The sequence below is a fragment of the Gossypium raimondii genome, chromosome 8, assembly GCF_025698545.1.
Source record: "Gossypium raimondii isolate GPD5lz chromosome 8, ASM2569854v1, whole genome shotgun sequence".
Lineage (NCBI taxonomy): Eukaryota > Viridiplantae > Streptophyta > Magnoliopsida > Malvales > Malvaceae > Gossypium > Gossypium raimondii.
The window spans coordinates 6145045-6167689 of NC_068572.1; the positions used below are offsets into that span (position 1 = coordinate 6145045).

The 22645-nt window shown below is 30.4% G+C and overlaps 2 protein-coding genes across 2 annotated transcripts; both read right to left on the bottom strand.

Annotated features, from left to right (window-relative positions):
• Window positions 1–5906: 5906 nt before the first annotated feature.
• LOC105790535 (mitochondrial pyruvate carrier 2) lies at window positions 5907–6839 on the bottom strand. Its single transcript, XM_012618188.2, has 5 exons — window positions 6718–6839; window positions 6478–6579; window positions 6339–6391; window positions 6196–6269; window positions 5907–6111 (listed from the first exon to the last, which is right to left on the bottom strand). The coding sequence occupies exons 1-5, from the start codon at window positions 6770–6772 to the stop codon at window positions 6069–6071; spliced, it is 327 nt and encodes a 108-aa protein (XP_012473642.1). The 5' UTR covers window positions 6773–6839; the 3' UTR covers window positions 5907–6068.
• A 13919-nt stretch (window positions 6840–20758) lies between these two features.
• On the bottom strand, window positions 20759–22244 carry LOC105790536 (1-aminocyclopropane-1-carboxylate oxidase 3). Its single transcript, XM_012618189.2, has 4 exons — window positions 22023–22244; window positions 21700–21926; window positions 21288–21621; window positions 20759–21208 (listed from the first exon to the last, which is right to left on the bottom strand). The coding sequence occupies exons 1-4, from the start codon at window positions 22125–22127 to the stop codon at window positions 20921–20923; spliced, it is 954 nt and encodes a 317-aa protein (XP_012473643.1). The 5' UTR covers window positions 22128–22244; the 3' UTR covers window positions 20759–20920.
• Window positions 22245–22645: the final 401 nt, after the last annotated feature.

A 22645-nucleotide genomic window follows, 5' to 3' on the forward strand; every position in this document is an offset into this window, starting at 1 on the left:
ACTTAGACAATTAATGAGCTAATATTTGCTTGACACAATTTCGCTATGCATGCAAAATATAAAAGACATAATAGTGAAATGTGAAATTAACTTTATTTGTTTATTCATTGTTCAAATAAATAGAAAACAGTTACATGTTTATTACAATATGGGCACATTTCCCAATAGAGACATGACGGTAAAGGTGAGCGTTCAATTGAATCGAATGAAAAATTTCGAGTTAATCGAGTTGATGAGTCCTATTTTATCATCTTAACTTGATTTGAAATTTTTTCGAATCGAATCGAGTGAAATTGTTCAAGTTAAATTAAAGTTTTGTTACGTATAACTATTTTCATGTTAGAGCATATAAATGTGAAACTATATATATTTGAAAACTTTTTCAAAATAAAATTAAAAAAAATACTTTAGTATGATAAACTTATATCCTTAATTAACTTATTTAGGTCCCCAAAATAATTATTCTAATTTTTTAATTTTTTACTTTATATATTCTTTTAAAATTTGTATAATAACTAAAAATGTTTTTTTCAAATTTTTTAAATATTTTTAATTTAAAAAATTATTTTGTAATTTTTGTCGAGAAAGAGACCAGTTTGCTCATTTTTCAAACTTGATAGGGACCAAAAGGGTATTTACACCAATCTGTTATTCGAATTGTGAAATTCAAATTGATTCAAACTCGAAACTTGAATTACCTATTCCAGATGGTTTGAATAACTCGAAATTTAATTTTTTTCGATATTTTCAAATCAAATCAAGTTTTACTCAGTAATCAATAACAATTAGGTGATACCCTCTTACAATTTGGAATCGAGTAGTTGTTTCAAGGGGTTTGTAATACCCAATTTTGCCCCGGGCCCAATTTAAAAAACCAAAATAATAAATTAAATGTCCAAGGTCCAGATTACAAAGTCAACAAAAAATATATATAATCTAAAACCCAAAATAAATAAACCATTTACATTAGCCCGAACTTGAAACCCACTAACTTAACCCAATTACAATACAACCCAAATGGCCCAACTACAGAAACCCAAACCTATATTCAAAAAAAAAAAAAAACCCTAGCCTAGGTAGCAGCAAGCTTCAGTCGCACTCCCAACAGCAGCCTCCCACGTGCGTTTCCACAACCTCTGCACTTGCTGAAAAAGCGGATCCAAACAGCAAACAAACAACATACAGCGCATCAATAGCAGAAATACAGAAAATAATAGTAGAAAATATAACAAAAATGTAAAAAGGAGTTTTCGAGAATTCTTTTCAACTATAAAAAGAGTCGATTAAATTTGTAAAAGGGGGGACGGATTTTACAAAAAGAAATACAGAGAAAAAATATTGAAAATAGAGATACAAAAAAAAAGAGAAAATAAAAGTTTGAATAAAAGTTGATTTTTTGTTTTTATTTTGGTGTTCATCATTCTTTTTTTTATGTTTTTATTTTTATGCATAAAATAAAAGGAAGAGAAGAAAGAAAGCTTACCTTTGCCCTCGGATCTACTCCAACGGGGTTCAAAAACCCAACTCGGTGAGCATTCGGCCACTGATCGCAGTGGAGTCGTGGTGGAAGGACAGTGACGCGGCGGCGGCTCAGGAAAAAGTTAGAAACCTTAGTAGAGAAAGCTGGGGTTGTTTTGTTTTTTTATAAAAAAAATGGAAGAAAATGGAATGTTTTAGAAAAATTATTGATTTTATAACAGGTACGAAACGGCGTCGTTTAGGGCCTGTTTCATTAGCCTCAAAACGGCGCAGTTTTGACAATGATTTGCACGGTGACCCGACCCGAGGGAAGGATCCACGCGTTTTGTGCTATTGGGTAATTTTCGCATTTGATCCATCTTATTTTGTAGTGTTTTCAAACCATATTTTCTTTATTTTAAATTTCAGCTTTACATTTTTGTTTTTGTTTCACTTAGATCCTAAACAGTGCGCAGCGTTTTGGGGGCGAGGAAATATTTCCAATCTGCCCCCATGTAATCCGCATATTGCGGTTTAACCTCTCATCTTGTTTATAATTCTATTCTTTTCTTGTTAATTTAAATTTAATTGCGATTTAATATTTTTTAACATTTTTTAATTAATTTATTATTACTATTATTATTGGTATATTCGGTCATATTTTCATTTATGTTTTTTCTTTATATATACATTATCTTATTATATATTATCATTTTGATTTTTATTTATATTATTATTATAATTTTATAATGTGTTATTTTATTAATTCAACATAATATATACTTTTTGTGGTCTTATTTTTTATAAGATATTTTTAATCCATTTTATGTACTTTATATTTAAATATTTATACAATAATATTCCTATGATATTTTTATACGTGTACAATTTATATCAAATTATTTCTTATACGTGCATATATATACATAATATATTATCGATTACATGTTATTATATTATTTCCACTTATTTTATATATAATTTATTTCTTTTAAAATACTCCATTATATACTTTATTTATTTCAACCTTTTATACGTACTATTATACATATACTATTATATGAAGTTTTTCAATCCCTATGCATTACTTATTTAAATTAATATATGTATATTATTTTATATATCTTAATTTTCTTTTTGTATAATATTTGCTTCAAAACTCATCTAAATACTATTATTTATGTAGTTTTATTTTATTAACTTTATTTTGAATCTATCACAAACTCATATATATTGTTTATTTTAAAACTTTTGTACATATAACTTATTGATCATAATTCCCCCCTTTTTTTTTTACTTTTAGTATATAATTTAAAATTGCTTATTAATTCTTTTGATTTTTGAATGTTGATATCGATATTTGCATATTGTATCATTGAAATTATATTTGTTATGTTTATTTGTATTTATCAGTTGATTATTCATTATTTATTATTGTACATTGTAACAAGCCCAAATTACTCGGGCCCAAATACAAACAAAATTAACCCAAACCCAACCTACACCTAACAAGCCCAACAAAAACCTTAGCTAGCAAGCCCACAAAACTCAACATGTTCAAACAAGGGAAAACTCTATGTGCGCCACACCTAGGTCTTCAGCCTCTATCACTGCATGTCACCAGTCTCCCCCGCGCACGCCACCGTCGCTGCTCGCCAATCACCGCCAGCCTCTGACACCTGCAAAACAGTAAATAACACGCGACAACAGAGAAGAAGACGGCAAGCAAAAAAAACAAATCGCAAAAGGACAAAAACAATGATAACAAATAGCCTTAGTTCGGCTATAAAAGCAAAAAAAATGAAAGCTTTGTACTTCTTCGGCAAGATTAATACAAAAAAAAAAAGATTTGAACTTTTCAGGATAATATTTCGTTTTTTTTGTTTTAGATCTAGTGTTTATTTATTTATTTCTTTTTATCTATGAAAATAAAAAAGAAAAACAGAAACGCACCTGAATCGGCCCTTTGACCCACCGTCGATGGTCCTTTGCCATCGTCGGATTCGGGCTCAAGGGAGGGCCAAAGACTTTTTTTCCCTCGGTTCCCCGTCCCAAAGCTCTAGCCGTTGAATGCGCTTCAACGCGCTGATCAGAACGACTTCGTGCTGAATGGGCTATTTGCACTGCGGGTCCCTCTGCTTTGATGCTTGGCTTCAATTCGGTCATTTTGTCCCTTTTTAGCATTTTCAATTTGACCCCATTTCTTTCGCGTTTGTTCCAATTTAGTCCTGCGCAAAACGATGCGTATAAGGAATGGGGATATTGCCCAATCAGTCCCTCATGCCTTAAGCGCGTCTTATTTCAGTCCCTTGCGACCTCTTTATGATTTTGCAGTTAAAGCCTCGAATTTTAATTCCATTTCAACCTCATCCTTGGTCCTTTTAATTTATTTATTTATCAAAAATGCCTCTTTTATCATTATTTATTTATTTTTCTTTTCTTTTTATGTTTATTATCTATTTGAAACTATTAAATTAATCTAAATTTTTATATATTATTTATTATATCTGTCAAAATCTATATGTATATATTTAAAAACTATTTTATATTTTTATATATCATCTATTTTTGATTGTATACATTGCTATTTTTTAGTTTTTTCATATATTCATTCATTTGTATCGTTTATTATTTATTTTGAAATGCCTTTACAAATCATTCATTTTAAGCTATTATTTTCTTTAAATTGACTTATATATATTGTTCGTTGTTTGCTTTGATTATTAGTATTTGTATTCGATGTGTTGTGTAATTATTGCCATTATGTGTATTATTTCGTTTACTCGTATTTCCATGCTATGGTAATTCATTCGTATATGTTGTTCGAAAATTATTTCAGCATAGTATAAATTGTCACCCCATCAACGTAACCCTTTTGTTCACGCATTATTTCAAACATTACATTTTTTACCCAAATATGCAAAAATGAAAATTTTAAAATAAGGTAATATTTTGCGTTTGTGAATTCGAGAAAACGTGCCCCAACGTGCTGGGTTTCGATTTCTCGTTCGACCAAATAGCCAAATATCCTCTTAAAATTTCAAAGTATGGGTTTTGGAAACCATAAGGTAATCTTGGTTTCGAGGGTTTAAAGTATTGTATCCTAATGTGCTGGATGTGATATTCCTTTAGAACAAGAGAATCCTAAATTCCAATCTATGTTATTCGAGTTTTTTTTAAGGATCGTATTTTTAAAACTCTTCAAAGTTTTCAATCTTCGACACTAAGACACTAATTAATCAACTAGGTACCAACTTTGGGCGTTACGAGGGTGCTAATCCTTCCTCGTACGTAACCGACTCCCAAACCCCTTTTTTTGGATATCGTGGACCAAAATCATTGTTTTAATAAAATCAAATCGTTTATTAAAAACTTTTCGAGGTGACCCGATCACACCTCATCAAAAAAGATTGGTGGCGACTCCCGTTTTAATTTTTTTTCAAATCCAAGTCGACCCCGTTTTTCAAAAAAATGGTTTCGACATACATTTTATTTTCGATTCATCCTTTTTTGTTGTGCGTTATTATCCAATTGCATTACATTTGTGTAAAAGAGTGTAATTGATTAAAATACTAAAATCATTTTCTCTCTAAGTTTTCAAAACACTTGGTATCCAAGATTCTCGAGAAGGTTGAGCCCTAACTTACTGAGCATCAATTTTCTTCGTAGAATTAAGGTAGCCGAGTATCCCTTTTTCAATAAAATCGTACAAGTTTCAAATAAAAACTTATTCTCGAAAATTCAAAATGTTGTGTCCTAACTCACTGGAGATGACATTTTGTCATCTCGAAGTAAGGATTTCTAAAAAATAAAGGCAATATTCTGTATTTGGAATTTTGAGAAATTGAACCCTAACTTACTGGGTTCCGATTTTTCATTTGATCTAAATAACCGAATATCCTTCTTAAACTTAAAAACATAAGTTTTAAAAGTAAAAGGACAAACTTAGTTTTGAGGATTAGAAATGTTGTACCCTAACTCACTGGATGTGACATTTTGCTTCTTCGAAATAAAAGGGTCTTAGCGTCAAATTCAATTTATTCAAGTTTTCTTTTAAAGAGGAACGTATTTTAAAATCTTTTCAAATTTTCGACACTAAGACGTCAAACAATCAATTCGGTACCGATTTTGGGCGTTACGGGGGTACTAACCCTTCCTCGTGCGTAACCGACTCCCGAACCTATTTTCTCAAATTTCGTAGACCAAAATCGTTACTTTAGTAAATCAAAATGTTTTATTAAAATCTGAAGGTGACCCGATCACACCTCGAAAAAAGATTGGTGGCGACTCTATTTTCGTTTTTAAAAGTCGAATCCCCTTTCTAAATAATAAAGTGGTTTCGACAGGGTTGACCACGAAGAATGGTTCTTGGACTTGATCACAAAGAGTCGAATCGAAGGATATTGACGTATTTCGATCAACCCAATCAAAATCACAGAAATACTCAATTAATCCGAATTTCAGTGGATCATGGGCTAAACAAAAACAGCATAAATGCATCATATACACCGCATTCATATCGGTTTTGTTAATGAAGACAAAAGTTTGTCACTTATTCAACCTGAAGAGTTCACTCCTTTTTTATCAAATTCAATCAAACAAGTGTATCTTCAACATTCTTCCCCAGCACTCGACTTGTGGATCAACTCATACCTGCAACATTAAGTTTACGATAAAATTGTTATCTCTACCAACTTATTTCCATTATTTTCAGCATTAAGTAAGTGGGAGACTTACTGAAATTTACGTGAAATCTGGTAAGAAGCAGTGGCCAACGTAACAATGCTAACACTGAACAGGTTCCAGTTCTTCTGCAATATTCTCAGAATTAATGGTTTGCCATTACAACCCTAAAAACATAAAATCAACCTTATACGTACAGGGGTAATTACAGTGCTGTACTTTGCCCAAATAAGTCCACTGCATGCTAGAGCTGAAAAAACCATTTAAAAGATATTCGTATTCAATACAAATTCAAACAATATGACCGATAATCTTCCCAAGAATTCAGGATTAGACCTGCTTGTTGAGGGTAAGAAACAGTTTCAGCGGGCTTTGTTGAAATGTCAACAACGTTGGCAATGTTGAGAGCCCATTTGAAAGTTGGTGCCCAGAAATGAACTGTGATTAGGGGATATTGCTAAATAACTCAGATTCAGATAATCACAATATAATGAACCCAAAATTGCAAAACACACAAAATTATTAATTAATCTAATTAACAGTAATTAAAAGAGTTCAAAGAAAGAAGGAACAAACTAGTTTTTGGCCCCGCAGGATGGTTGTAGAAAGCTTGGAACTTGGAAGATGCCATCCTACCTTTCTGCTTGGTAGGAAACCTAAGTTAATATCTTACCATATATATTTGTCTTTAAACAGCTAATCAACTTATTGACTTTATATATATATATATATATATATATATATATATATAAGCGTGTGAGACAAGTTTTATTATTATGTATATTTGAAAATATTTATTGAATTTTTAAAATTAGGATTAAATTGAGAATATTTGTAGATTTTGAGGGTTAATTTTTAAAAGTATAACTAAATCCATATAATATGTAAAAGTTGAGAGCTTAATTTCTTATCACACCAATTCTTTTAACTGCCACATCAACTTGTTGTTTATAATTTTAACAAGAGTGATCAAAATGACCTTGTATTAGTCTAGGCAAATCCATTTAGTGTAAAATAAGAGATAAATAAATCGAAATGCTTTTCATGATCTTATTGACCCGACCAGGAATTTTTTTTAATTTTTTATGATACGATCGTAATTGAATAAAATCATAATCTATTAGGCGTGAATTGCTCTAAGCACAATTATTGGACAGTTTCGTTTTTTATTCTTTTTGTTTATTCAAAAGAAAAGGGTATTTTATTTTTGAAACTATATATTTCAAAATAATTACGAATATTTTAATATATTTTAATTTTCAATAAAAGGAATATGAAATTCTTATCAACCAATTAATTTGTAATTGAATTTTAATAACATAAGTTACTTAAATTGCAAACTTTTTTATTATTTATTTTAGGTATAATTGAGTGGTTATCTCTGTATCTTACCCTAATATATTTTAGTGTTGGTTGACTTAATTGAAGATGATATTATTAGTTAAAACCCCAAATTCATTAAAGTAATAAAATGATCTTTCAAATGACCTCATTTGCTTTTGACTTAAAATGAAATTTCTTTATAAAAATGCACTAAAATTGTTTTAAATGATAAAACAAATACGAAGATTAACTGTGGAATTTGTTGGCAAAGGCGAATCTGAAGGGAGGGGTCGGGGAGGCAAGTTTTTCGCCCTAAAAATGATTTTTTTTAGTGAATTATTGCATTATCTTCACCTTCAAAAGTAAAATTTGTAATTTAATTCTCTTATAAATAAAGAAATTTAATATATGGTCTTAAAATAAAAATTTATTTAATCCTTTCAAAAGTGTTAGAGAGATATTAACATAATATATATATATATATAATAAAAATAATTAGATGCTATTAATTACTATCATAAAGGATAGTCCAAATTAAAAGTGATCTAATTTGGTTAAAGTTTATTAGGCTTTAATTGTTATATAAAGTATGGTCAAATATGTGTAGGTACTTTAGTAATTAACTTTTAGTTATGATTCCCAAATTACACACACGTAACTTTTTTTATCTTTCTTGAGAAAAGAGAGTCATTATCTTTAAAATACTTATGTGTTAATTTGTAAGATCGAAACCACAAGGATTGAATATTTCAATATATTGATAGATTTTAGTACGCTTCCGCATTTAATTCTATTATTGATTTTTTTTATGATATGACACGACAAGTCCTGATAAATTAAATTTTGTATCAAAATTTTACTGTTTTAATATAAAAGACTTGAAATGCAATGCTACAAAGAAAATGACACCAACCTCAACCAATCAAAGGCAAAGAGCTTTTATCACCTTACTCGCACATTTTATTTTCGCAAACAACACCCAAAGAGTGTCATTAAAAAAGGCTAGATATAGTAATCTCAAGGTATAACCATAAAAGCTACCATTACTCTACAAAACTATTCTCTCAAGCTATAATCATATTTTCTTTCACTAACTTAAACATCGAAGAACATGTCATAGCATAAACTTTAACACTCCGCAAAATTCTCATTCTATTTTACAACTTTGAAATTCTTATTAATTTGAAAACCAACCTTCAACCATTCACTTGAGAATAACGTAATAACAAATCACTTAAATCTTTTGAACAAATATTTAATACGCAAAATATTAGCTTTTTCTATACAAATTAATCGTCCAATTAAATTTAACTGATTAAGTTTATAATTGTGAAGTTATGATCCTTGCATATGAATGAGTTAACTTATGCATTGTTTTAGTGTTCACTTAATAACAGCTAAATAGGAGAGTTCACTACTGGCATTTTCGTATAAATCAATAGGTATTAACATTTAAAAAAAAAAAAACATACCAAGAAACTGTTGGTAAAGCAATGATAGCACATCAAAGATTCGGAAATTAATTTAGAGAAAAAAGAGTTCCCATGATGTCTTCAATTATTGCAAGCAATAGACCAATTTGCTGGCATTACTTTCCAAAGGTCACGATGCAAGACCGATTGCATCAAATACCATTTATGTTCCCTGTTGGGTTGTGACTGCAGCTACGGTCACATGGTCAGAGTTCCAAGTTGAGCTTTGTCCTAATCTTTCGGATCCCACACATTTTGTACTGGCCTTTAATTTGTAGACGTATTGTGTCGTATTTTTATTGGTTACAGATATAATAAATGTTAATATAATAAATTATGACAAATATCGATGGCCAAGAACACTGAAATTGCAATACAATTAATCGTAGAATGTCACTTGATAGATTTGAAAAGAGTATTAAGCAAGGATACCACATATAGTAACAACATAACAAAACCACAACCCTAATATTACTTGGGTAAATTTCGTTAGTAATCTCTAGCCAAAATAAATTACATTAGTAATCACCTAATTATTAGTAAAAAAAATTTTGGTCACCCGACAATGAAAAGTTACAAAATGATCATGCAACTACTAATTTTTTCCTTTTTTTATCACCGACTGGTAGCAGTGGTAGCTTTTAAAATTGGCACAATAGCAAATTTAACCCTCAACATTTATACATTGTGTCAATTAAGCATTGGTTATAGAAAATCTAACCTTCAACATTTACATATTGTGTAATTTGATCTTTTTTGTAGCTTTGCTTTTCTATGTGATCCTTTCACCTAAGAAGCTAAAAAAATAACTTTATTAGCTAAAGTTGATTGAAAATGTATAGAAAATAAAAACACCCAAAAATTCAAGATAATAAATTTCATCTTTTCTCATTCTTTTAAAATTAACCCTTAATGTTACAAAGAAATGAAAAATTGTAAAAAGAAAAATCAAATTACACAGCGTGTAGATGTTGAGGATTATTTTTTCTAGAATCAAGACTAAATTAACATAATTTATAAATGTTGATGGTCACTGTAACACCCCTAACCCGTCTCCTTCACCAGATTAGGGCTACGAAGTATACGATAAATAACGAATCTCAATACATCATAAAAGCAAATCAAACATTAATTTAAATACTATTCATTCATAACCAATCATCATTCATGACATTCATAAAAAAAGGAGCTTTAAATCAAGTTTACATAACCTAAAAATAAATTTGGAAACAATTAGGGATTAATCTAAAACAAAATAGAAAAATGTAGAAAAAACTGAAAACAAGGGTCACACGATCGTGTGATAGATCCTAGGCCGTGTGGCTTAGGAACATGGTCGTGTAGCCAAACCGAGTACAATTCAAAAATAGGGTCACACGGCTGTATCCCCAAACCGTGTGCCCGGCAGTGTGTAATTCGAAGTAGGGTCACATGGCCATGTCTCCAGGCCGTGTAACAACCTATGACCGTATGGAACAAATTTGCACCAAAATTTAATAGGCCATATGGTCGTGTGGAGTGACCGTGTGTGGTACATGGTCGTGTGACAACCCGTGTCTCAGGCTATGTGCACTAGATATAACTTCTAAATCAAGGTAATTCATCATTCATTCCTTAGAAACCAAGCCAAACCATTTCCAATCACTTGCACATGCTTAAAACATATTCAAACATACAAAAAATCATTCAACCTATGTGCCTAACCAATATGCCCTCATTGGCACCACAATTCAAAATAAATCTAAACTCACATCTAATAATCACAAGTTCTTACTTATAATCATACCAACAGGCCATTTCATTCACATTCATTTTACCAAAGCATCAACCACTTTCATAAACCATGAACCAAATAAACAAAAGCACTTATATGTACATATATGAGCCAAAACCAAAGACATACCATTGTTATCACACACCACAATCAAACAGAATACTAATTGAGTTTTACATCAACATATACATCTCATTCTTCAAATGACACAAAACATATCCATAATGCTTATAACATATATATATATATATATATATATATATACAAAAACCCTATTTACATGCCACTTATAACTAGACCAAAGTGAACAATTAGTTACCGGATAAGTTGTCGGATAGTGTGATCTCCAAAAGCAATCCAATCGATAGTTCAAATTCGACGATCTACTAGGAAGAAAAACCACCACAAGGTAAGCTTATATAAAGCTTAGTAAGTTCGTATTAAATATAAACTTTAACTTACCGTAACAATTGTAACTTAAACATTTCTCAACTAAATACCATCGGTAGGACATCCAAGACCAGCACTTGAACTGTAATAACCCTAATGTCATGTCATTTGTATCCTAAGCATTCACGAGGTTCACACGGGCCACATACCATGTTCAAATCTTATATCTTTATTCACATTATACCAATTCAAGCATACATTCATGTCTTTTTCATTTTTCAAACATACTCATCAATTTAACTAATTCCATAATGTAACCCGAGTTAGTAATTTCCATTTATCAACAAATTTAACTATGCCTAAAATGAATAATAATTAACATACTTCCAAAAGTAGCAATTAATAAGTTAATTCAACATATGAAACCACACAAGCATTTTATTCAACTAGTCCTTGAACAGGTCTATTAAGAAACCACATGTTCGCAATAGTACCTGCCTTAGGAGGACAACCCTTGACATTATGACCAGAAAAACGATAGGGTGCACACTTAGGAAGCATCCAAAGACATTAAATATCAATAGACACAATTGTTGAGATCGAAATACACCAAGAGGGGGTGAATTGGTGTATTAAAACATTTTTAGGATAGGGCAAAAATAAAACAACTCAAGTATTTATAATGGTTCCGCCTCAATTTCCTACATCCACTACCTTAGCTTTCTTCAACTAAGGATTTCCCAATTCCACTAGAATTGAACCTCTAAGGATAATGTTTAACCTTACAAATCTCTATCTTTTCAAAGGTAAGATAGGACCACTTCCCCTTAAGGTTTTCTACCCAAAACCTTGAGTAACACCTCACAAATGAGAGAAAAATAATGATAAATAAGATAATACCTCTAAAAGGCAGATAATCAACAATTAAGCACTCTCACACTCACACAAAGTTACAACACTTGAAAGAATGATAGAAAACTTAACACACAAGTGTGTACAAGAAATATTCAATAAAAGATTGAGAAAGATTGGAAAATTGAGTTATTAGAAGTTATGCACTTGTTTCTTGTCTTTGTTTTCACTTCAATGAGGAGTATTGACCTTGTATTTAAGTCCTCTAACAACCTTGTGGACGTTTGTAGCCATTAAAAACAAAATGGAGTTGTTGTAGCTATAAAAACCAGCATTAAATGCAGTCTGCAACTTCGTTGTATCGGTAGAAGGAAACATGTATCGATAGAAGCCTTTCCAAAATATGATCGTTGGGCTCGTTCTATTAGTATAAGTCCTCTTGTATCAATATAACTCTGAGGGCTTCATTTGATATCGGTAAAATCCATCAAAGTATCGGTAGAAGTGTAAGGGATGATGAACTTTAGCTACTGACTTGAATTGTTTTGGTAGAAGACCTCAAGGTATCGATAGTACTTTGGTTGTATCGGTAGATCAGACTAGGGTACCGATAAAAGTCCCAAGCCAAAACTACATTGCTTACTATAGTGCGTTCTACCGATAGAAGTTCAAGTTGTATCGGTAAAACCCATAGTTGTAACTCTCAATTCTACCAATAGAATTCTATAGCCTTTCCAAGGTCTTTTCATCTTGATTTTTACCGATACCTGTCCACCTAAGTATCAATAGAAGTCCTTCAGACTTCAAAAACTCGTTAAAAAATTAAGTTAATTCAATGTTTTTTTTTTTAAGTTTATTTTGTCCAATACTTTGAAAATAATTTTAATGACTTATTAACAACTTTTGCAAATTTAAGTAGGGGATTTTTAATATACTTTTTGTTATATCAAAATACTTGAAAAACTATAGTTAACAATAATAAAACCATGCAATTCAAAATTAATTCAATTAGGTAAAAAAATCCACATAAATTTTAATGCAAACCTTGGCATTTGAGAGTCTTTGTTGAGAAGTTGTGATGCTATCCATGTACAATGGATTGCCAAGAGCACTAGAAATGTAGCTAAAGCCTTTCTGAGTAAATAGTTCAAGAGGGACACCAGTCAAATGGATCTACATAGGCATTTTATCCAAAGCAAATTCTAGCCTCATGATATTTGGCTCCCATTTCCTCAAAACCATAGACTTTGTAACACCTCTAACCCGAATCTGTCACTGAAACAAGGTTACGGAGTATTACCAGAGTTTACAAATTAATTATCAGACATTTCATTTCATCTAGCATTCATATTTAAAACCAATCAAAATTAAAATATTAATGAGCCAATGTTGGCCAAATTAACTTATACATGTCATTATAACCATAATCAAATCATTCAAAATTACCGATAGAACCAATGGATAGTGTGATATATCTCCGACAAGCTTCCAACACAATCGACCTTCCGATAATCTGTAGGGTAAATAAAAACAAATACGTAAGCAATGAATGCTTAGTAAGCTTGTGTAGTCTTTAATCATATTAGTTCATTTAAAATATGAAATATATACATATCAAGGATAACCCAATATTGATACCACAATACTCATGAAGCTATATTCATCAACTTACAAGGTGAATAAATCCACAGTATCACTTAAACATATTATCCGAAGCTTAGTAGAATTTTATATAACTTTAACTTTTCATAATTTCTTTATTTTTATTTGCATTTCTTTACTTTCCACGCTTATTCCATATGCATGTCATACAAGTCATAAACATATTATTCAACCATGGTCACAAGCTAGTGCATTTAACCAAAGCCTTTCCCGAACTGATCACATGATAAGTCATTTCATAAGAAATTGTTTAATTTAAACCTTACCACTTTTTCATGAGCACTAGCATATTTTCACTTAAATACTTATCAATTCAATGCATCATATAAATAATCATATTACCATTCAACCAACAGCTTGACACTTGCCTAAGCATCAAACAACAACACTAGTTAGCATACTTGCAGATATTACATATAATTTCAACTTTGATAAACTTATTTTCTTGACATGTCACACTTGAGTTATTTACTTGTCTCCACTTACATAATTTCCATATATCAACATATCAAGATGTTCATTTAAATACATATCATAATACATATCATTCTCTTACCATTTCTTCATATTCATATATATATATATATATATCATCAAAACAACTCCTGATATTTTACCTTTCGAAGAACGACTTACGGATATGAGTACATCATTTTCAGAAGCCCAAAGGCTGAATAGAATCTCATGAGAGCTAAACAAATAGTAAATACGAAAGTTCGCAACAAATGCTGAACCTAGGTTTACTCGGGTAATTTGCCGTCAATTCATCCTTTACATTCGTAGCACCATAACTCAGTTATGGTCTTATTATCAGAATGCCATAGCCCAGCTATGGTCTTACATATAAACAATGTCATGGTCCAACCATGGTCTTACGTTTATAGTGTCATAACCCAGTTATGGTCTTATTATTAGAATGCCATAGCCCAGCTATGGTCTTACATATAAACACTACCATGGTCTTATCCGTCAATTCATCCTTTGCCACAGAACGATTATACTCAATCCCGCATTCAATCCAAACTAAGTATTAAATTCGATAATATATTTCTAATAATAATTCAATTCTAACAATAAAACACATATTTATATAATATTCATCACCAAATAACATTCACTTTAATCAAAATTATACAGAATATAGTTCATACGAACTTACCAAGCTAAATTGCAAGAATACCAAGATACAGGGGCATTTTGGTAATTTTTTATTTCCCTCAATTTTCCACCCGATCTTGATCTAAATTAATATTTCATTCAATTTATTAATTTAAATAATAAAAATTCATTTCAAGCAATTTGGTCATTTTGACATTTTATAAAATTGCCCTAAAATTTTACTTTTATTCAATTTAGTCCCCGAGTCCAAATCATGCAAATTAATCATTTTAATGCAAACTCATGCTAGCAAAAATATTCACATATTTTCATCCTCTCAATTCTACATCTTTAATGTATATAACATGCTTATGTGTAATATTATCTATAATTCTACTATTTACTTATGTTCATATCAAAGTTGCCCACGTGAGTCATAGTCAATAAATTATTTATATATTGACCTACAGAACTCCGAATTAAGATCCGATAAATTTCTCTGAAACTAAACTCACATACCTTCTTACCATAAAATTTTCAGAATTTATGGTTTAGCCAATAAATACAGTTTATTCTTTAAATTCATCCCTATTCTGTTGTCTGATAGTTTTGACCCTTCTTCACTAAAAATTAATTATCTCCTCGTACGGGATTCTGATGATGTTTCCATTTGTTTTTATTGAAAATATACTCATTAAAAATTTTAAACATATAAATTCTAACCCATAATTATTTTTTTACAATTTTTAATGATTTTCCAAACTCAGAACAGAGGATTCCGAAATCACTTTGACCCTGTCTCATAAAAACTAAAATATCTCATAATATGAAATTCTCTTGCTTACACTGTTTCTTCTATGTAAAACTAGACTCAATAAGATTTAATTTCATATCTTATTCAACCTCTAATTCAATTTCTACGATTTTTGGTGAATTTTCAAAATCAAACTACTGCTGCTGTCCAAAACTGTTTTAGTGTAAAATGATGATAACCAAATTTATAACACCCTCCTTTCCTTTCTCTACAATATTTCCCATCACTTCCTCTTATTTCCCTTCACTAATATATCAAGAACATAGAACCTTATATAAATAAACTCTACTTTAACATCAATTTCATACTTTTTCAATAATATCAAACTCATAAATATATTGAAATCTTGATGTTTTTACCTTATCCTATTGATTTCAATCTTTAACTTGATTTTCTCTCTCCTCCAGCTTCTATTTCTTAAATCTAACTTGATATTCTAGCTCCCCATAGTCTCCTTATCAATTTTCTCTCTTGGTGGCTATGAAAAAAAAATCTAAGTGAAAATAGTGAATTTTTGGTAAAAGGACCAAATTGTAAAGAAAAGAAAATTTTTTTCTTTCTTTTTCTTCTCACGTTGGAGGCATGAAAAGATGAAAAATTCTCTTCATCTTTCCTCCCTTTTATATTAATCATTTAATAATAAAATAATACTAAAAATCTTAATAAAATATTAATTAAATAACATTTATCTAATTAATTAATTAAAAATATCACCAACATCATCATTCCCTTCTAGAGTTTTCTCTCTTTCTAATTGACCATTTTGCCCTTTATGATCTTTTACAATTCCATCCTTGAGTCATTACTTAATTTGGTAAAATTATGATTTAGTCCCTCATAATTCTTCACTTATTCAATTTGGTCCTAATTTATCCATTTTTCTTAGTTTCTATATCATTCCACCCTTAAAATATTTGCACAATTGGTCCTTCAACTTTTTCATATTTACACTTTAACCCCTCAAATTTTGAGTATTTATTCTTGGGCAACAAAACTTTTCTCACTTTTGAGATTTAATCCTTTCTTGCATTAATATGTCTTAATATACTTCCCAATGTTGACATAACTCAAAATTTCCCTTATTGTTACTTTATTTCCTTATTTTACTATATCAAGGATACTATCTTACTTTCTTATTGTAGTAATTTTCGAGGTATTACAGACTTGTTTTGAATATGCTATGGCTAGTGCTCTAAAACCCGATCACAAGCCTCAGAAGTAGCGAATTAAAAAAGAAACAATTTCTTACTAGCTAGGTGAATCTCAATTCTACCCTGCTTACGCCATAGAAGGTTGATAAGACGCTACATCGAGCCAAAATTCGGTGGTCATCCAAGAAATTGAACAATTAGGGAGAACTTCCATTTGAGAATTCCTTCTTCCAAAACATCAAAATGAGGGCTAACAATAATTGCCCATCTTGGATCTCAGGTGGGAAGAACTCCAACAATTGCGAAAGATTCGAGTCAAAAAGAGTTCGCCAATCAAGAGAACCAGATCATGACATAACAAAATAAAGAAACAAAATGAGAACTCTAGCATAACATAAAAAGATATCAGAAATCAAGAAGAATCCATGAAAAATGAGCAAAAAAACAAGAAAATTTAGTAAAGAAAACCTAGGGAAAGACATTGGCACTGAAAGTCCAGCTTACATGCGCCCTGTTTGGATATAAGTATGTTTTGGTGACAAAAAAGAAATATACTGATAATTGGGTGATCATTTTGTAACTTTTCATAGTTGAATGACCAAAATTTTTTTACTAATAGTTGGATGACTACTAGTGTCGTTTACCCATATTAATTTAAGCCACGTTACTTGAAATAAGGGTAAATTTAGGATATAAGTATGTTTTGGATACTTTGATATTATATCCTAATACACATGTTAGAAAATATGTCGAATAAAGTGTCAAACACATATTATTTAAGGATAATTAAAATAAAAATCTAAATCTAGAAAATTAAATTTAATCAATGTGATAAAATATGACTTCACCATCTTTGAACAAATAATTATTGGTTAAGTACTTGGGAGGTTCATGTATTATAGGTGATGATCAAATTAGCTCCTTAATTATTAAATGGATCAATTTAATCTTTATACTATTAAAAATAATAAATAAGTCTAAATTGTAATGAGTTAATATTTACTGTAAAAAAGCCTTAAAATTTTTTCAATTGTAGTTCAATTACAATTAAAATATTTTATTTACAAAACTATAAAACTTTAAAAATATTACTTTATTAAACAATAAATAATATTTTTAAATAATTGTTGATACAGTGTACAATAACATAAAAGGTAAAGAGGATGAATTAGAGTGTGATTGTTATAATTTATTTACCAATAAATAAATTATAACAATCAAATTATAACAATCACCTATCAAATACATTTACCAATAAATATCCGTAAAACATGGATGTCGGAGAGTGTGATGTCCCAAGTTTCTTTCCTCAACTTTCATGTAATAAAAAGCTGTGGTCTTGTTATGATGGTAGCAAAAGAAATAAATAAATAAACAAATAAAAAGGAAAGGTTTATCAAGTCATAAGATTAACCAATATATGAGACACAGCATGGGTTAATGCTGTTTATCTTCTTTTTGTGGCTCTGAACAGATTTTGACAATGCATTGAACCTGTTCTAAAATTTCAGCCATGGTGTCTCAATTTATACCCCCAAAAAAAAACATCCATTCATTTAACATGCAAGAAATCCACCTTCATTGCCCTTTTGCAAAACAACATTCTGAAGCTTCATTGGATCCGGTTAAGTTGGATTTAGATAAGACTGACCCTAAATTCGAATAATTATTTTTATTTTAATATTTATTTTATAATTAAATTTAAATAAAAATAATATTTTGAATTTAACCCAATTATTAATCATTTTTGTTCATAAATTATTTTCAAGTATATTTGTCCTATATACTCCATTTGCAGCAAACAAATAAATAAAAAGGGTGATTGAGAGTGATCCACAAAAACCAATTGTTTATGTATGGATCTCATTCTCAATTGTCATTACAATTCCCACCCATTGTTTTGATTTATATGTTTGATTTATTTTTTGTTTATTCTTATTTTACATCCTCTTATATTTACAGCTGCTCCACTTTAATAAATTTAGAGTGAGTTTGGATGGGCGGTACGTTTAGCTTACTTTTTGTCTCACGCTACAGTATTTAATCCCACTGCCATCATTTTTTTTACACTAACCGCAAGTAAACGCACCGCCCATTCAAATCCACCTTTAGTGAAACATGATGTGTGGATAAGTAAACCCAACATAACATGTAGTGGGATCATTTAGTGAATTTCTTTTTAAAAATTTTAAATGATGTATCATCATTTAGTTTACTAATAGAAAAATCATATTGAATTATACATTTTCATTACATCAAATTTTAATATCTTACATTATTTATAAATGAAACATTTATATTATTATTTAAACTTTTGATTGAGTTGGTGTCACAAGTCAATCAAGCATCAAATTTGTTAGGAAAATTACGATAATGTTCTTTCGTATTTAAAAAAATCATATTATTCGAGGGTACTTTTATTTTTTTAAACCGACCAATAAAAGATTTGCATATGATAAGATTTAAACCATGCCATTTGCATCAATAAAATCTTAAATATACCAATAAGCAAAAGCTTTATTTTAATTTTGTTATGCATACTTCGACGACCTCGATAATGTTATTGATTGATTTGGTATCACAAATTAATTTGGCACCAACTCAAGATATATAATGATATACAATTGTAGTGCATTTACTATTTTAAATTTGATGCATATCGTGTTTTCACAATTTAATATTGTACATATTTTATGTGTTATTGTTAATTAGTTTCAAACAATACATTTCCATTATTTGTCTTATATTATTTTTAAACACACTTCTATGATCGTAGTTTCCATACGCATAAGCTTGTGATAGAAATTTTAATGAATTTTAAATATATAACTAGGTGATTTTTTAATTATTTATCTATTTATGAGTGCAATTATATATTTCGTAATTATTAATATAGTTGTAACTTATGGTATTCTAATAAAAAAACATCCATATATAGCAGACAATTATGAGATATTGGCCATCTCATTGTTGCAATTGATGGTCACTTAGCCACCAAAAACTAAAGCAATCATTCTTTAAATAGTATTGGAGGTGTGCATGTGCTTCTTCATGTGGATTCTCCTTTGCTTCTTTCCAAATATATATAAATAATTGTAGAAATTTTGATGTGTTTTAGTGGGGAAAATGGTTTAACAATCCAAATATGTCTGGGTTAGTTGTCCCACCATCAAATTATTTGATAATAATAATAATAATGTGTATGATATTTTATTCTATTCCATTAAATGGGCACGGCGATTATTGGATTAGTATATGTTTGTTCATAAATATAAATCATAAAAAAGGCATGAAGAATATTAAAAAGAAAGGAGTTTGAAGTATGATTCACTACTTAGAGTTGTCTTTGAGGGTTTTACAGCTAAATGATAAGGACAATTCCACTTTCATAACCAGTATTTACGTGTTCATTGTTATACCCAATTGTTAAGTATATCTATGTGGTGTCGACTCATCGCTAAACTGTTGATGGCTAGACCTTTCATTGACATAATTTTTAAATCTAAATCTCTATTCAATGATCATAAAATATTTATATAACCGTATTTTAATTGTGGAGGTTGATGTTGCTACATACATGTGTCTTGCCCTATTTTGGACTCATGTTTTAGCTATTTTTGTAACCCATGTGCCAAATGAATATTGATTCATCTTTCCAAAATTGTATATGGGACCAAAATGCACTTCGGGCCATACTAAAGGACTTGTACACCTTTTCCCAAAATCTTAAACTATAGGAAAGTTATTATTCTTTTAAGTTTCATCGTGCAAACCAAATAAAGTATTAATGAATTCAAAAGTGGATCTAAATGTAAAATTGAAGAAAAATAAAATCTAAATATTATTAGGTAAAGAAATATAAAGGTGGAAACAATTATCATATTAAATTGAATAATCAATTATAGTAAAAAATTAAAAACAAGTTTTGATCATATCTGTTTTAAGAGGAGGATAATACGCTCCAACACTTAAACTCACATTCTCCAACATCGATAATAATGCTCATACAAATTGAGTTAAAATTTAATCAATTTCAAACTAATTTTTTAAGATGAATAAAAATAACAAAATAAAAAAAACATTGAGACAAAAATCCTTTTTATTATTATTATATAATAGAATTGTCGTTTACAATAATAAATTCAACAGTGCAAACAACACCCATCTACGATATAGGATGAACACTGAAACACCTTTTTCTTCCTTTCCACAAAGTCAAAAGCTAAGTTATAATATTTTTATTTTAAGCTGTTGCAATGGGAGCAGTAGCTTCCATCGCTTTCATGGCTTCAAACCTTGGTTCCTTGGCCTGGAATTTCAGTCCTGCATACAGTTTCATGTACTCTTCAAACACAAATTTGGGGTAAACCTGTTTGTTCTTTTCCTCAGCTTCTTTCTCCACCAACGCCGGCGCCGGATAGATGACAGCGTCGCTGCCGGGGTTGTAGAATGAAGCTAAAGACATCCGAGTTCCATCGGTTTGGGCTATGACTCGGTGCTCCACACTCTTGTACTTGCCATTGGTGATCACCTGCATAGTTTAACAATTCAGGGTTTTAAGTACTTGTTTTAGATTTGGTGATATTGAGTCCATTGATAATGATCTGTACCTCGAGCTGATCACCGAGGTTGATGACGATGGAGTGGCGGAGCGGTGGAACATCGACCCACTCGCCGTCTTTAAGAAGCTGAAGGCCGCCGACGACGGGGTCTTGGAACAGCAAGATGATGCCACCTGCATCAGTATGGGCTCTGAGTCCCTTGATTTTGTCTGGGGTCGGACATGGTGGATAGTTGCTAACTTTGGTGCCAAAGGTTGGACCTTTTGCCCCATAAAACGCCTTTTTCAAATACCCTTTCTCTAATCCAATATTCTCACAAAACAAATCCAACAACTCCTCTGCTAGTTTCTCCAATTTCACTGCAAATTCCTTCATCACTTTCCTGCATTATCATATCCATTGGTAAGTTTGAAAACTTTCAATTTGGTCCCTGATCTATTATATAAATTATAAACAATACCTATATTCATCGCTGAGATCTGGGATTTCAGCCATGTTTGATTCAGGGAGATGGCACAAGTGAAATGTACTTTCCCAATCCATATCCGTAACTTCAGCCTCAAGTCCTTCAAGAGCCTTGCTTGCTACCAGTTCTTTAAACCTTTGTTCCATACATTTCTTGTAATGTTCTTTCGTTAACCTCTCAACAGAGTCCATAAAATCATGTGGAATCCCATGGTTCATCACCTAAACACACGCACACACATCAGTACAATATTTACAAGAAAAATGCAGAGTAAACTAAAAACAGAGTATGAAGTTTTTTTCTTTTTCTTTTGGTACCTCAAAAAATCCCCAGTTTTCACAGGCATCCTTGATTTGCTCCATGATTCTTGATCTCTCATCACCATTAAGCTTCTCTAAGTTGATCACTGGGAAAGTAGCCATTTCTCTTACAAACCCTTTTTTGGGGGGGGACCTAAAAGATGTTGTCTCAAAGTCTCCACTCGTTTTACTTTGGGTGTTTATGGAAAAAAAAAAGCTTGGACTTGTTGAATGAAATGTGGAAGAATGGTTGAGGGGTGTTATTTATAGAAGTTTCTAGCTAGGTTCAAAGAGGTATACAATTTCAAGTGAAGGTGTGAAAAAGTAATAGTAAACTGGACCCATTAACGTTAGGCTTCATCTATTGCTAAAGTCGCTTTGCCTTGTTCAACTAGCTCACCTCCCTATTCAATATGATTACATTATATAAATATGGTTAAAATGAATGTCGATAATAATGATAAAATGATCGCAAAGTATTAAGAAAAAGAAAAATAAGGATATATAAATTTTATGTGAAAATCGTTTTGAAAAAATTATGGGTAGAGATGAAGAAATTTACTAATATTAAACAACGAATGATACAATAAAATTTCGATTACATCTATTTAAGGATTAAAAATCCTTTCTATTTAAAGTCA

Coding starts and splice junctions, on each gene's coding strand:
- LOC105790535 (XM_012618188.2), bottom strand. CDS start 6,772: ATGGCATCTTCCAAGTTCCAAGCTTTCTACAACCATCCTGCGGGGCCA. Junction 6,580..6,717: donor TCCTGCGGGGCCAAAAACTA/GTTTGTTCCTTC, acceptor CCCTAATCACAG/TTCATTTCTGGGCACCAACT. Junction 6,112..6,195: donor CAGATTTCACGTAAATTTCA/GTAAGTCTCCCA, acceptor TTAATGTTGCAG/GTATGAGTTGATCCACAAGT.
- LOC105790536 (XM_012618189.2), bottom strand. CDS start 22,127: ATGGCTACTTTCCCAGTGATCAACTTAGAGAAGCTTAATGGTGATGAG. Junction 21,927..22,022: donor AAAACTGGGGATTTTTTGAG/GTACCAAAAGAA, acceptor GCGTGTGTTTAG/GTGATGAACCATGGGATTCC. Junction 21,209..21,287: donor ACCTCGGTGATCAGCTCGAG/GTACAGATCATT, acceptor TAAACTATGCAG/GTGATCACCAATGGCAAGTA.